Raw genomic sequence first — 13,149 nt, forward strand, 5'->3', positions numbered from 1 at the left:
CTTTTGATCAAATATATACAAAAGGATACATTCCATGTGACTTGAGATATTCATTATTCATTATCTAAGAAATCTAAAACAATGGGGTGCAATCAATTTAGAACTATAAGTTTAATGAGTCATCTTATTAAAGTGATCTTGAAAATCATAATAAAAAGTTAGGATTTAGACCTGGAGTAGGAACAACAGAGAAAATATATAACCTAAGAACAATCTTTCATAAATATCGAGAAGTAAACAAGAATAGTTACATATTCTTCATAGACCATGAAAAAGTATTTGATCATGTTTATCACCAAATGCTAATCATACAGAATCACAGAATTGTTACAGCACAGAAGATAACCATTCGGTCTGTCATGTCTGTGCCAGCTTTCTGAATGAGCAATGTCCCTAGTGCCATCCCCCCACCTTCTCCCCATAACCCTGCACATTCTTCCTTTACTGTGTCGCTGAAAGGTGACATTGACAGTAAAGATATGAGATTTATCTAGAGCCTTTACTGGGACCAAATAGCGAGCATCTGGCTATAAGATCGTCAATTAGATATATTTATAGTGAAGAGAGGAATACATGAAGACTGTGTACTGTTGTCAACATTATTCAATCTGTACACAGAACAAATATTCAGAGAATTAGATTCCAGGGATAAAAATTGGAGGCAAGAACATAACAAACTTGTGGTATGCTAATGACAGTGCTGCTTGCAGAATCAGGAGAGGCCCTACAAAATATTGTATGTCAAGTAAAATCTAGAGGGCTAGGGTATGGATTGAGTATGAACACCAAAAAGACAAAAACAATGGTAGATAGAAGGAATGCATAAGAAGAAACTAGAAAGAAGATTGAAGTGGATGGTGTCACACTGGAACAAGTAAATATAATTTGTCCTGAATAGAGAAACTTAACAGAAGATGGTAGATGCAATGCAAGGTCAGAAAGAAAGAGATAGCCAGAAGTAATTTCATGAAGATGAAGGGTGTGTTAACAAGAAAACTCAAGCTTGTAGCAAGGAAAAAATTCATAAGATTCTACCATTTTTCTGTGTGCTTCAGAAACCTGGGCAATAAGTAAAGGTATGTAGAAGAGGTCTTTGAAATTTGGATGCTAAGATGTATGTTTAACATTTGTTATGGCATGTAGATGTGATATTACAAATTTTAGAAAAAACTTCTGGAGGTCATATCTAAAAACAAAACCTTGGTCTGATTTTAAGGACTGTTCTTAAAATGGCTCCAAGCAGCCAGACAAGAAGTATGGATTTTAGTCATCTTTCTCTTACCTCCCAGGAGACTAGGATGCATCCCTCAGACATATATATTTAAAATTCAATGAGTGTTCCAAAAGGGTAAACAGAAACTCAATGACTTGATGGCTTTTTCTCCAAACACTAAGACTGTTAAGTAACTGTAAAGTTTGAACCACCTTGACCCTTTGATCACTACAGAGGGTAAGGAGACTTTGGATAACTGTAATGTAAGTACCACTTGGAAAGAGACTTGGCATTGTTGTACAGGTCACATGATAATGGTGGCCATCTTGCCTTACCTGCAAAAAGCATTGAGAAGGGCAGGAAAAAGGCAGATCCACAGAGAACCATCGAAAAGAAAAGGCTTCAACCCAGGGAGAGACAAAGGCATCTTAAAAAGCTGCTGGTCTGCTATAAAATAACTATGCAGCTAAGAGTACCGCTCTTGCAGAACAGAAGTAGGGAACCTTCTCTCTTCCCTGTAAACCCCGATTCCATCTACTAAGCTCAACTGTTAAAACAACATCCAGAAATTCAACAGTGGAAGCAAACTCAAGACCTCCACTTCAGACAACACATCTTGACTTCAAAATATATCAGGCTTGCACTGAATATGGACTAATCTGATTCAATTTTTATAAGTATCACTTTATCTTCATTGGTAACTAATCTTTGTGTGTATGTTTTAGTCACTTTATATTTTCTTAGATAACTTCCAGAGGAATAGAGTAAAATATAATAACTTAATATTTTTAAAGTAAAAATGGCTTTGCTGCTGGCTTATTTTTAAATTGAATTACTACTCCAAGGGTAAAATAGACATACATATACAAATACATTGTTCACAGATGACTTTTAAAGGGTCCATGACATATTCCATAAACAGACCATAATTACAAGAGCAAAAAGAACTCTTAAAAAATGGCATACAAAAAAGAAAATGTTGGCATTTTGATCAGAGCTGAAAAGATACAGAGATCTCCTCTACAGCGCAAAGTGGAGGGCAGCAGACAGAGGGACCGACCTGGGTGTAGTTGGATGACGGAGGTCACAGGGCAGTTGCAGACAAGCTACAGTGGATGTGTGAAGATGTCACAATACAGGCCAGCATGACATACCATGACAGCAGATCTCCTGGTGGGAGTAGCTACAAGCAGCAGCAACTATTGAGTTAACTATACTGAGAACCTTAAAATTACTTTAAATTTGAAGACCTAAATTATGATCACTAAACAATTCATTTCAAACTATGAAATGCCACATTAGGGATAATCCATAGTTTTAACGTGAGTGCAAATAAGCACAAGGACACTGAAGTGAAATGGGGGAACATGGAGTTCATGACAATTTGTTCTTTTACCTAGTTACAGGGAAATTTAATTCAACAAGTTGACTGTAAAAAAGCTAATAAAACTTGAGATCTTGTCTCTGGAGACCAAATGAATGAAGAAGCCTGATGCATACAGTAGATTTTGGCAATTGACAATGACAATAAAAAGACTTAACAGCCCTCAAAAACAAAATCTAAGCTTTATTTCATTGATTTTCCCCCACGAGGTTTACCATTTTGCTTCAAATGCAACCCAAAAACAGACAATATCAAAATCCACATAAGCAGGTGCATAAACAATTTACATCTCCCAACTTCCTATTTGTATGGAGTGGAAGAAGATAGATCTGTTTTAGTTAAGCCATAACTCATTAATAACAGAAGGAAGGAAACTTGTCCTATGTAATCCACAATGCTTTTTGTATATGAAAAGTCGTAAGAACAGTGCCGTAAGAGTAGGGGAATAAGGTAACAAAGTCTTTGGGAAAATGATGATGCGCCTGAGGTTAATACAACAAGGACGACACCATATGGCACTCCAGGGTACTTCTCCCATTGGACAGAAATGCAGCATATCTGGAAATAGGAAAAGGCAGATAACTAATGGTGCTGTTAACCTTGACTGTCATTGACAATCTAGCCCCTTTGAACAGTTATCTGTAGATAGCACATCTCAGCACCTTCCTACCCGATCAGGAACTGCAGGAGTCAATTCTCAGTCGCTGAAGAAGGGTAGTTAAGGCAGGCCCTGCAAGTACGTTTCATGGCAGCCTCATAGCATGGCCAATTTGACCAAGTGTATCTTTACCACATAGAAGGACAAGGCCCTACAAGCCTTAAGAGATTTCTGTGCTCCCTCCAATTCTGGCTCTATCTGATTTTAATTGCTCCAACATTGGTGATTTGAGCTGTTTGGCCCTCAGCACTGGAATTTCCTCCCCAAGCCTCTCCAGCTCACTCTCTCTTTGTCTAAGATGTTCCTTAAACATACCTTTGATTAAGCTGTTGGTCAACTGGCCTGGTATTTCCTTCTGTACCTCAGTGTCAAAGATTTCTCCATTGATATCACTCAAGGCATTAAGTTGCTTCACGGCATTAAATGAACTATATAAACTTTAGTATTGTTTTAATTTCCACCGTGTCAATGTAGTGTTCATGTTATAATCTCAAGAGCAGATGATAGGAATGAGCTTTGTCAGCAGTTAACTAGGAGCTAAAAGCAAAGTAGACAAAGTATATTTGTTGACAGCATGAAGGTGCTGTAGAAAGGGCTATTAGTTAAATAAGTGGATGAGGAAATGATCTTGTCAAATGCAAGCCTGGCTGTAGTCAGCAAAGATGCTTTTACAACAGGACCTTCAAGCTTCTTCTCTTTGAACTCTTCTTGTAGTTGGTTGTCTTCCTCCTCTGCTATAATCATGCAGCACGACAGTCCAAGAGTCAAAGTGTTTGAAGTGCTCCTTTAGCATGTTATATTCGATGATTAAGGTAGCTGCTTATACCTAATTGTCCATGTGCTCAACAGGCTATATATAGCTTTCATAAAGGTGCTAACTAGGTAACGCTGCATACCGTAGTCTTTGTCTCTTAGGAATCAACATTATACTTCTGTTGTAAGGCAAATAACGAGATGAGGTGGATTTTTTTTTAAAAAAGTAAAAACATCATGACTTTTGCCAAAGGGCAGTCATTTACCTGCATGATTCTGTGCTGATGGTCAGTTCCTGAATGCAGAGTTGTTGTGTGCGCAAGAATCCAGTGGGGCATATGCTCTAACATTATTCTGAAGTCATACGGACTCGAAACGTTAACTGTCTTTCTCTCCACACATGCTGTCAGACCTGCTTTTTCCAGCACTACTTTTTTGTTTCAGATTTCCAGCACCCACAGTATTTTGCCTTGTTCTAACATTATGCTCGACTTAATCCTGGAATAATTGCACCTTCTGCTGCTGTTTTTAAAGTTGACCATGGGGAAAGCGATTACATGTCAAGCTCTGGCAGGCAAGTCACCTGCTTTTGTGTAGACTGATTAGTGTTATTGGTGCTCCCAGTAGCCTGGAATGAGCTCCACCAACCCCCGTATCCCCAATGAAACATGAAACAATGGGCTTTATTTTTATATCACTTTGAACCACAAGTCAGACTCAACACAGCACCTCGCAACCGGCTGATGTTTTATTAGTGAAATGTAGAAAAAAAATGCAGGAATGGTATAGATGCCCCATAGTGCTTTTGTCAGAAGCTTCATGCACACTTAAGCTCAGTGCATGCTATCCACACCTATAGTCCCAGTCTATTATATCAACTTACATATATCTGGGATGAAGCCATCAGGAAAATCTATATTACATAGGATACACAGCGCAGAAAGTCCATTCAGCTCATACTGGCATTTGTGCTCTACTCGAGCCTCGACTAGTCCCCTTCTTCCTCATATAATTATATAACCTCCGCTTAAGTGCATTGATTCACTTCAACCATTCCCCATGACAGTACGTCCCACATTCTCATTCTCACCATTCCTTGGCTAAAGAAGTTTCTTCTGAATTCCCTATTCGATTTTTTGGTGATTATCTTATCTTGATAACCTCTACCTTTGTTCTTTTCCTCAAGTGGAAACATTCTTTTTGTGTCTATTCTACCAAAACTTTTCATAATTTTAAAGATCTCTGCAAGGTCACCCCACAGCTCCTCTTTTCAAGAGAAAAGAGATACAGGTATATATCACTGTATTTCTGGTATCATCCTTGTAGATTTTTTTTTGCCAACTCTCCAGTGCCTCTATCTTTTTTTATAACATGGCAACCGGAACAGCACACAATACACCAAGTGTGGTCTAAATAACATTCAATACAAGTTTAGCATAACTTACTTTTCAAATCTATCTACCTAGAAATCGACCTGTGTAGTTTTCCTTCTATATGGTCTTGTTAGCCTGTGTCGTTACTTAGTGATTTGTGTCCATTATTGTATCCATGGCACATGTGTGCAATAACACATGTGCTGTGCTGAACAAACTTTGACTAACTTGACATTCACATTTAAAAATATTGACAAATATCATCTCTAATTAACAGCTTTGGAAATCATTGTTTACTCAAACAAGAATAACATTAAGTGTCTTAGCTTTAAACCAGGCATTTTAAAAAAAACTCTTCATTGGATGTGGTTGTTGTTGGCTAGGTCAGCATTTATTGCCCATCCCTAGTTGCTCTTGAGAAGGTAGTGGAGAGCTGCCTTCTTGAACCACTACAGTCCATATGTTGTAGGAATACCCACAGTGTTGTCAGGAAGTGAGTTCCAGGATTTTGACCCAGTGGCAGTGAAGGAACGGCAATATAGTTCTAAGTCAGGATGATGTGCGACTTGGAGGGGAACTTGAAGGTAGTGATATTCTCATGCATCTGCTGTCTTTGTCCTTCTAGGTTGTGGGTTTGTAAGGTGCTGCCGTAGGAGCCTTGGTGAGTTGCTGTAGTGCATCTTGTAGATGATACACACTGCTGCCAATGTGCATCATTGGGGGAGGGAGTGAATGTTTAAGGTGGTAGATGGAATGCCAATCAAGCGGGCTGCTTTGTCCTGGATGGTGTCAAACTTCTTGAGTGTTGTTGGAGTTATACTCATCCGAGCAATTGGAGAGTATTCCATCACACTCTTGACTTGTGCCTTGTAGGTGGTATATAAGATTGAATACTCATCACAAGTGGCTTCACTGTAGGGAACATGAAAGGCAAGACCTGCAATGAATTACAATAAACTCAGCTATTCAATTCAGCAGTATTGTATGAAAATGGATAAATTGAGAAACCAGATATTTCATAGCAACTTGTTTACCAATTTGCTTATCCATTATGAAGCTAAGGTGTTAAATGATAATGCCACGTTATATTCATTTCTCTTTTGCAACAAAGCTTATATTAATTTCAAATTCAAAGCAGAGAACGTAGAGGCTTACAACAGTATTTAATATTTACAGGGTGAAAAATTCAGAACTCAAGCACATCTAAGTGCATGCTGAATCACAGTACCCAATCTGATAAGAACCAGGAGTTAGAGAGAAAAGATGAAAAATATCTTGAGCTTCTAATAATTTTCTGGATTTGCCTTGCACCATGAGGGCATGCAAAGGGACCTAGTTCTAACAAAGAGTCATCAACCTGACAAATTAACCCAACCTTCATCTCTCACAGATGCTGCCTGACCTGCTGTTTTTAGCATTTTCAGCTTTCTCTTTAGTGATTCATGCTAAGGTACAATTTCACAGTCTTGGCAGCTACCAGTATATACAATGAGCGCTGGCAATCAAGCTATTTGTCTACAGCCAGCACCTACGTGCCTCTTGATCTTAGACCATCAAGCTCACCAACTGATGCACAACCTTGATATTCTGTTTGATCCTAAACTGAGTTTTCAATCTCACATTTGTCCCACCACCAAAACAACCACCGTTCACTTCTCCAATATTGCCTATTTTACACTTCTATAACTGCATGTCTTTTTATTATCCCATGATTTCTCCAAGGGGAGAATTTTCTCCCCGTCTGAGGGACTGAGCAGGAACGGGAGGGCTTGCAGCTGATCGCTGCCCGTGATCAGCTGCGTGCCGCCATTTTACGTGGGCGGGCCAATGAAGGCCCGTCCAGCGTGACGCGCACCCGGAAGCGCTGAGTGCTCCCTGTGTGGGTGGGGGTGTTGGGCCTAAATCAGGGCCTGCGCTCTTTCGCACATGCACGTGCAAAAGCGCAGAAACCTCCCTGAGGCACAAAGCTGTTAGTTTCATTATCAATAATTTAAATAAAGAAAAAAACATTTTTTGAGACATGTCCCCTCATGTGACAGTGTCAATGCTGGGACATGTCAATGAACTTCATTGAAAACTTTTATTCAATTTCTAAACCCTTCATGAACATCATCCCGGCAATGCATGAGATTTTATGATAAATCCAAAGGCCGCCTGGGCTCATCACCTGCCCGCCAATCTTAAGGTTGGATGAGCAGCTCTGTTCAGTATTTTAATTGATATTTAAATAGCTTTAATAGGCCTTTGAGAGTTCGGCGGGCGCACAGCCGACTCCGGTGCGTGCTCGCCGAACTGAAAATCAGAATGACACACGGTGACGTCGGGATGCACGTCCGACATCACCGCATGTCATTTTACGCATCGGCGAGCGGGGCCCACCCCCGCACGCCGACCCGAAGATTCTGGCCCAACATTCACCTCATCGGTCTCTCAAATTTGAGTTTAGAATTCATGTCTCTGGGTCATTAGTGCATGCCTTTGGATTATTAGTTCAGTAACATAATCACTATGCTATCATTCCCCATCAGCTATATTCAGTAATATACTGTTAGGTTGTTGCTAAAGAGAACATTTCTATGAACATGTTGCTGTGTCAAAAAAGAGGAAAATATAGCTCAGTTCAGGAGGCATTTTCCTACTAATGCCATGAATGACATGACAAAGAATTTTGACATTTTGGGTACTGTCAATACTGTGAAAATCTGAAAGATGGTATTAAATTTTTAAAAGAAGTTCGGACCTATAAAAAGTATTGAAAAATTGGCATTTAAAAAAGTAAACCAATGTATTGGAAATGTAACATGTTGAAGATAAAAGATGTTTTTACTTTCAAAGATGTTTTGACTCCATTTCTCCAACTTTTCACTGGATTAAATGGGACATATGCCAAGAATCATTTCTAAGATACTTTTTAGCATTTCATAGTCATAATTACAGATAAGGGAGAAGAATAAAACATGAATATGACATGCTTGAGTTACCAATCATTTTTGAATGTGTATGGTTCGAGTTTATTTTGATCATAATCTACTTTAGCCAAATAAAGTGAGCTACTTACCTGGCATTTTACAGTTCAGCTATGGGGATTGTCCAGTTTCGCATTTTAAATCACAAGTCAACATCACTGTTACTACATATAATTTCTAGTTTAATTCTCATTGAAGATTGATTGGAAAGTTTTACAGATCAAAAATTTACCAAAAAAACTATTATTCATTTAAAGCTGGCATACAATTCACCCATGTTTAGAGTGATTACAGCCCACTCTTATGCCCCCTCTCCATATATATATATATATATTATATATTACACAATAATTTGAATCACAGAATATTTTATGATATTGATAAAGCAAAGTATCAACAAAATTTGTCTTATTCACTTTTTTTAAACAGTCCTTAGGTTGAATACGCAAACAATGCAGCTGAAAGCACTCTTTCCCAATTATCTTTGTTCATGTTGATTTTTTAAATGTACAAATGCGTATGTAGTCTTCTCTTTAAAGAAGAATTCCAACTAGTAAATTTAGTGTGGATCTTCAAACCTTTTAAAAGCTCTCCAGTTATTTGAGGAGCTTACAGAAGGGCGTACTAGCAAATGAAATAAATGGAACACGGGTATGTATTCTCTTCAACACTCTTCATTTACAGGCAGTTCCTCTCCAACCATAAACCCCCATTATGAACATTACATCATGTCCAAAAAACATGGAACCTACTTTCTTAGTTTACATTAAAATCCACAAATTTTAGAATACAGAGCGGTTAAGTCTTACCGTTGTACTGGATATTTCAATTCAAAATGAACATTGAAGAAACAGACAACATTGTAGTATTTAACTAAATACACACCCCAGTGTTTCCCTGACATGCTAACTATATTCAGTTGGCTGTACGAAGTTTCGCTAGCACATTAAAGCAGCACACGGTCTTGCATAAAAGTGAGGGATAAGTGATTGAACAAATGTGCACTTTGGGAAGAAATTAAAGCACAGCATGACCTCATATTTCCTTATCTATATCTTATGCCCGTAAAAGAGAGACACATTTCTAATGAGCAGGAACTGCAAGAGAGCTGAATTGCTAAAAAAGCTACCCAATGGGTAAATATTGAGAGTTCCGTCATTAAAAATAAAGTACAAAACTAATCACTATATGTCATTTGTTTTAAAAATGGAAAAATAATCAGGGAAATTATTTAAATAATATACAAAGACAGAAATGAGTCAAAGACAAACATTTAAAATTAGTATTCAGCAGTCACACAAGGCAAGTTATTAAATCAGTTTTTACAATCCTTTTGTCTATGCAGCTGCCATAGCTATGGACTGTAGATAATATTTAAAACTGATGTCACAGTAAATGTGAAGCTTCAGCTAAGAACTTCAAAATACAAGACAGGAGCCTGCTAAAATGCACATTATTCACTCCAATGAAGACTAGATTCATCTCATCAAAGCATTACCAGAAGTAACCATATTGCTCAATGTAATGAATATATACATTCTGTACACCAATTCACCATTTTCATTTTAAGTTGATGTAACTGTATGTTTAAATGTGAAACTGATATAGCATTTTCTTTGGCTCATTCTGCATCACTGGATTACTTCAACATAATTGGCAGGGTACAAGCCAATTTGTCCATTCTCCAGTCGCCCCTTACACCAGCCCTGTTCATCTTCATCTTCTACCTTTGTCAGTTCATCCCCTTTAACAAAAAGACAAGTGTATTAGTCAGGATAAAGCAACACACTTCAAGCAATTTTAAAAGAAAAAAAAGCATCATTCCTAAAGCTAAAATGGTATTCATCAAGAATGCACATGTCACCCATTAAATAATGAATGCAAAGTTCAATTACATGAATAATATACTACCCATTATATTACAAATTGTTTTAAATGTTTAAAAGTAACCTGTTAGAGATACTGCACAGGGAGTTTCTTATTTTGGTAGAAGTACATAACTGTTTGTAACCATTTTAAAATGTCAAAAAAAATTACAAATCAACATTCTTTTGGTTTTCTTACTTATACTTTAATAAACTTAAAATTAGGGTATGCATTAGCCTGGAGACATTAACTAGAGTAAAAGTGGTACAAAAGTATAATAATTTTCATAATATTTTTCTGGTTTGTGGTAAAGTAGGTGTATGGGTGTGAGTGTAGATGGTTCGGTCTGTGAGATTTAATTACTTTTGGAGTCAGGTAGACTGCAAGCTTGAAATTATCAAAAGAAGCTAGGTGTAAAAATGTACTTGAAATGTTAATGAATAAACATGGATGCTGACTTAGCATATAAGGTGCGAAGGGAATTTCCATTTTTAGATAAGTAAAGGGATTGTTTAGATTTCAAAGGGATGTTAGTCTGTTTACAACTATCTAGATAAGCAAGGCTAAGAAGTGCATTTATTTTTCCCCCAAAGATTACTGACAATATTAGCAGCATGAAAGTTTTTATATTATGGGAAAGACATATGGAACAATGGAATTTACATATTAAAGAGAGAGAAACATATATAAAGGAAAATGAAAGGCTATGTTGACGGCCTGATAGGAGTGTGTGCAACAGCCTTGAAGAAGATTCTAGCCATTTGTCCACAAGTCTGTTGTGTCCAGTAACTGAAGTTGGAGAAAGCCATTCGGAATTCCACTGTCAAGTGGGTACTGTGTTAACTTGCTTTTTAAAAAAATCTAAAATCTATTTTTGACCTGTTGCGTTAAAGGGTGTGTATAACTGGGACTCAGGTTAATTAGGAATTTTAGGGGTTGTTATAGTATTATGTAATTGTAGGCTAATATTTGTGCTTGAAATCTTTCATTTTGTTAATAAATATTTTAATTTTAAAAAAATCTCTAAAGGTTATGGTGGACTCATTACTTCTGAATTCAGTGTACACATCCTCTCGTAATAAATACAAATTGCAAAACCGCTGTGACAGCATGGCCAAGGTTCCCTTGTGGATTTGGTTTGCCTGCCACACATCATCTGCCACGTCATAACAAAATCAATACAAACACCAGCCAAGGATGCTTCAGTGTTTCTGTTATTTCAAATTCACACACGCAGCTCCTTCCTATTCAAAGGACTTGGTAAATCTAATCTACTTGATTTTTAACGTAAGTACTGATTGTAAAACAACGTCCACAAAGGTCTATAGCAAATATATTTTGTTACAACAAGAATTCATCAAGGAACTTTAGTCAAAACATTGATAAAATTCAGGCAATCTGCCCTTTTATCAGAAAACAACTTAAGGCTTTTGAAGTTCTGATGAAAATTAATTGACCTGAAACATTAGCTCTGTTTCTTTGCGAAATATTTCCAGTATTTTCTGCTCTTCTTTCATGGTTTTTGTTGTGTGACTATAGTTTTCGAAAAGGATAATTAATTACTGGCTTGTGTGAAGTGGGAGAAGACCTCCTCAGGTCATTATGTATAATGATATTATAAATGCCTTCATGATTATTTCCTCTGGTCAGTACTTCTTGTGAAATCAACTCTTAAATAAAAGGCTGCTTTCTACTCAGCAAACTTAGCAATGCCATGAAGTTAGCAAATGTGATGAATACTTATTTACCTTCACCATGAGTTCACTACACATAGTGACAAAAGCAGTTCTTAAATTTCATTCTTGAATGATAAAAAAAACCTCAGCCCTTGTGAAATTAGTTGGTGGCGTGGGGGGAGGTGGTTGCAGAGAATGGGAAGAGAAGAACAATGTTAGAGGAACCCAGGGATACAACAAGCTTCTGTATGAAGATAATATTCCATTTAGGTGTTATCAAGTTGGAATGTATTTCTTCTGAAAAAGTCTACCATACAGGCAATTGCACAAATGTTGGTATCTTGTAATAAATTAGCATTGTTATAATTAAACTAAGAACAGAAAAACTGCCTGCACCCTTAGTTGCAAAAAGATGTGTCATACAGGAAAAATGTAAAAAAAAATGTGGGAGGAGGAAAGAAGATAATTTACATCAAATATACTGTGTCAGAAATGCTTTCAACTGATGGAGCCATATGTAGAATAAGTAAAGAATGCATGCTGCGGGACCACTCAATAGGGAAGTTATTTCAAAAGTGGACATAGAATGTCTTTTTCTCAAAGGGATAATTCAAGGAATACATTATAGCAAAGTTAACAATATGATAATTTTTTTTCTATCCTTCTTTCCTCCCAGTCTTTGGACCCTCATATCTTTATACATCCTCTTAGGTGTTGACTGCTGCTTTTTGAACAAAACTTGAGATAAATATTCAGCAACATAGTAGTTTTAACAAACAGAATATCTTAACTATTAATTATTCCAAGCTACCAGAAATATGCCTCCAGAGGATGAGAGTTTATTCCTTGATTAGAAAGGATCTTTTCTTTGTTTAATGAATGTGCTTAATTGTTCAAAACATGAGCAAGCATTATTTATATATTCTATTAGCTATCTCTTAAAAGGGAAAAAGGTGTGACCTATACTCTAAACTGTTTTTCTGTAACTATCTGCTTTTTATTAATTCATGAGATGTGGGCATCACTGGCAAGGCCATTATTTATTGTTCATCTTTAATTGCCCTTGAGAAGGTGATGGTGAGCCACCTTATTGAACTGCTTCAGTTTGTGTAGTGTGCATACTCCCACAGTGCTGTTAGGAAGGGAGTTCCAGGATTTTCACCAAGCAACAATGAAGATATAGTGATCTGGTTCTAATACAGAATGACATGTAATTTGCAGGGAAACCTGCAGGTGGTAGTACTTGTACGAGCCTGCTGC

At 37.2% G+C, this 13,149-nt stretch overlaps 1 protein-coding gene and 1 long non-coding RNA gene across 10 annotated transcripts in view; both read right to left on the reverse strand.

Annotated features, from left to right (window-relative positions):
• Positions 1-5,655: 5,655 nt before the first annotated feature.
• On the reverse strand, positions 5,656-7,447 carry LOC144696661 (uncharacterized). Its single transcript, XR_013580219.1, has 2 exons — positions 7,332-7,447; positions 5,656-7,252 (listed from the first exon to the last, which is right to left on the reverse strand). It is a non-coding gene; the product is annotated as an uncharacterized LOC144696661 (long non-coding RNA).
• Positions 7,448-8,512: 1,065 nt separating this feature from the next.
• Positions 8,513-13,149, reverse strand: part of LOC144696662 (protein kinase C and casein kinase substrate in neurons protein 2-like) — a 123,493-nt gene continuing 118,856 nt past the window's right edge. For all 9 annotated transcript variants that reach the window (XM_078568228.1, XM_078568227.1, XM_078568226.1 and 6 more), the window contains one exon: positions 8,513-10,091. In XM_078568228.1, the coding sequence (XP_078424354.1) occupies positions 9,979-10,091 (113 nt within the window). In that variant the 3' untranslated portion in view covers positions 8,513-9,978. The remainder of the gene's footprint in view (positions 10,092-13,149) is intronic.

The sequence above is a fragment of the Cetorhinus maximus genome, chromosome 22, assembly GCF_964194155.1.
Source record: "Cetorhinus maximus chromosome 22, sCetMax3.hap1.1, whole genome shotgun sequence".
Taxonomy (NCBI): Eukaryota; Metazoa; Chordata; class Chondrichthyes; order Lamniformes; family Cetorhinidae; genus Cetorhinus; species Cetorhinus maximus.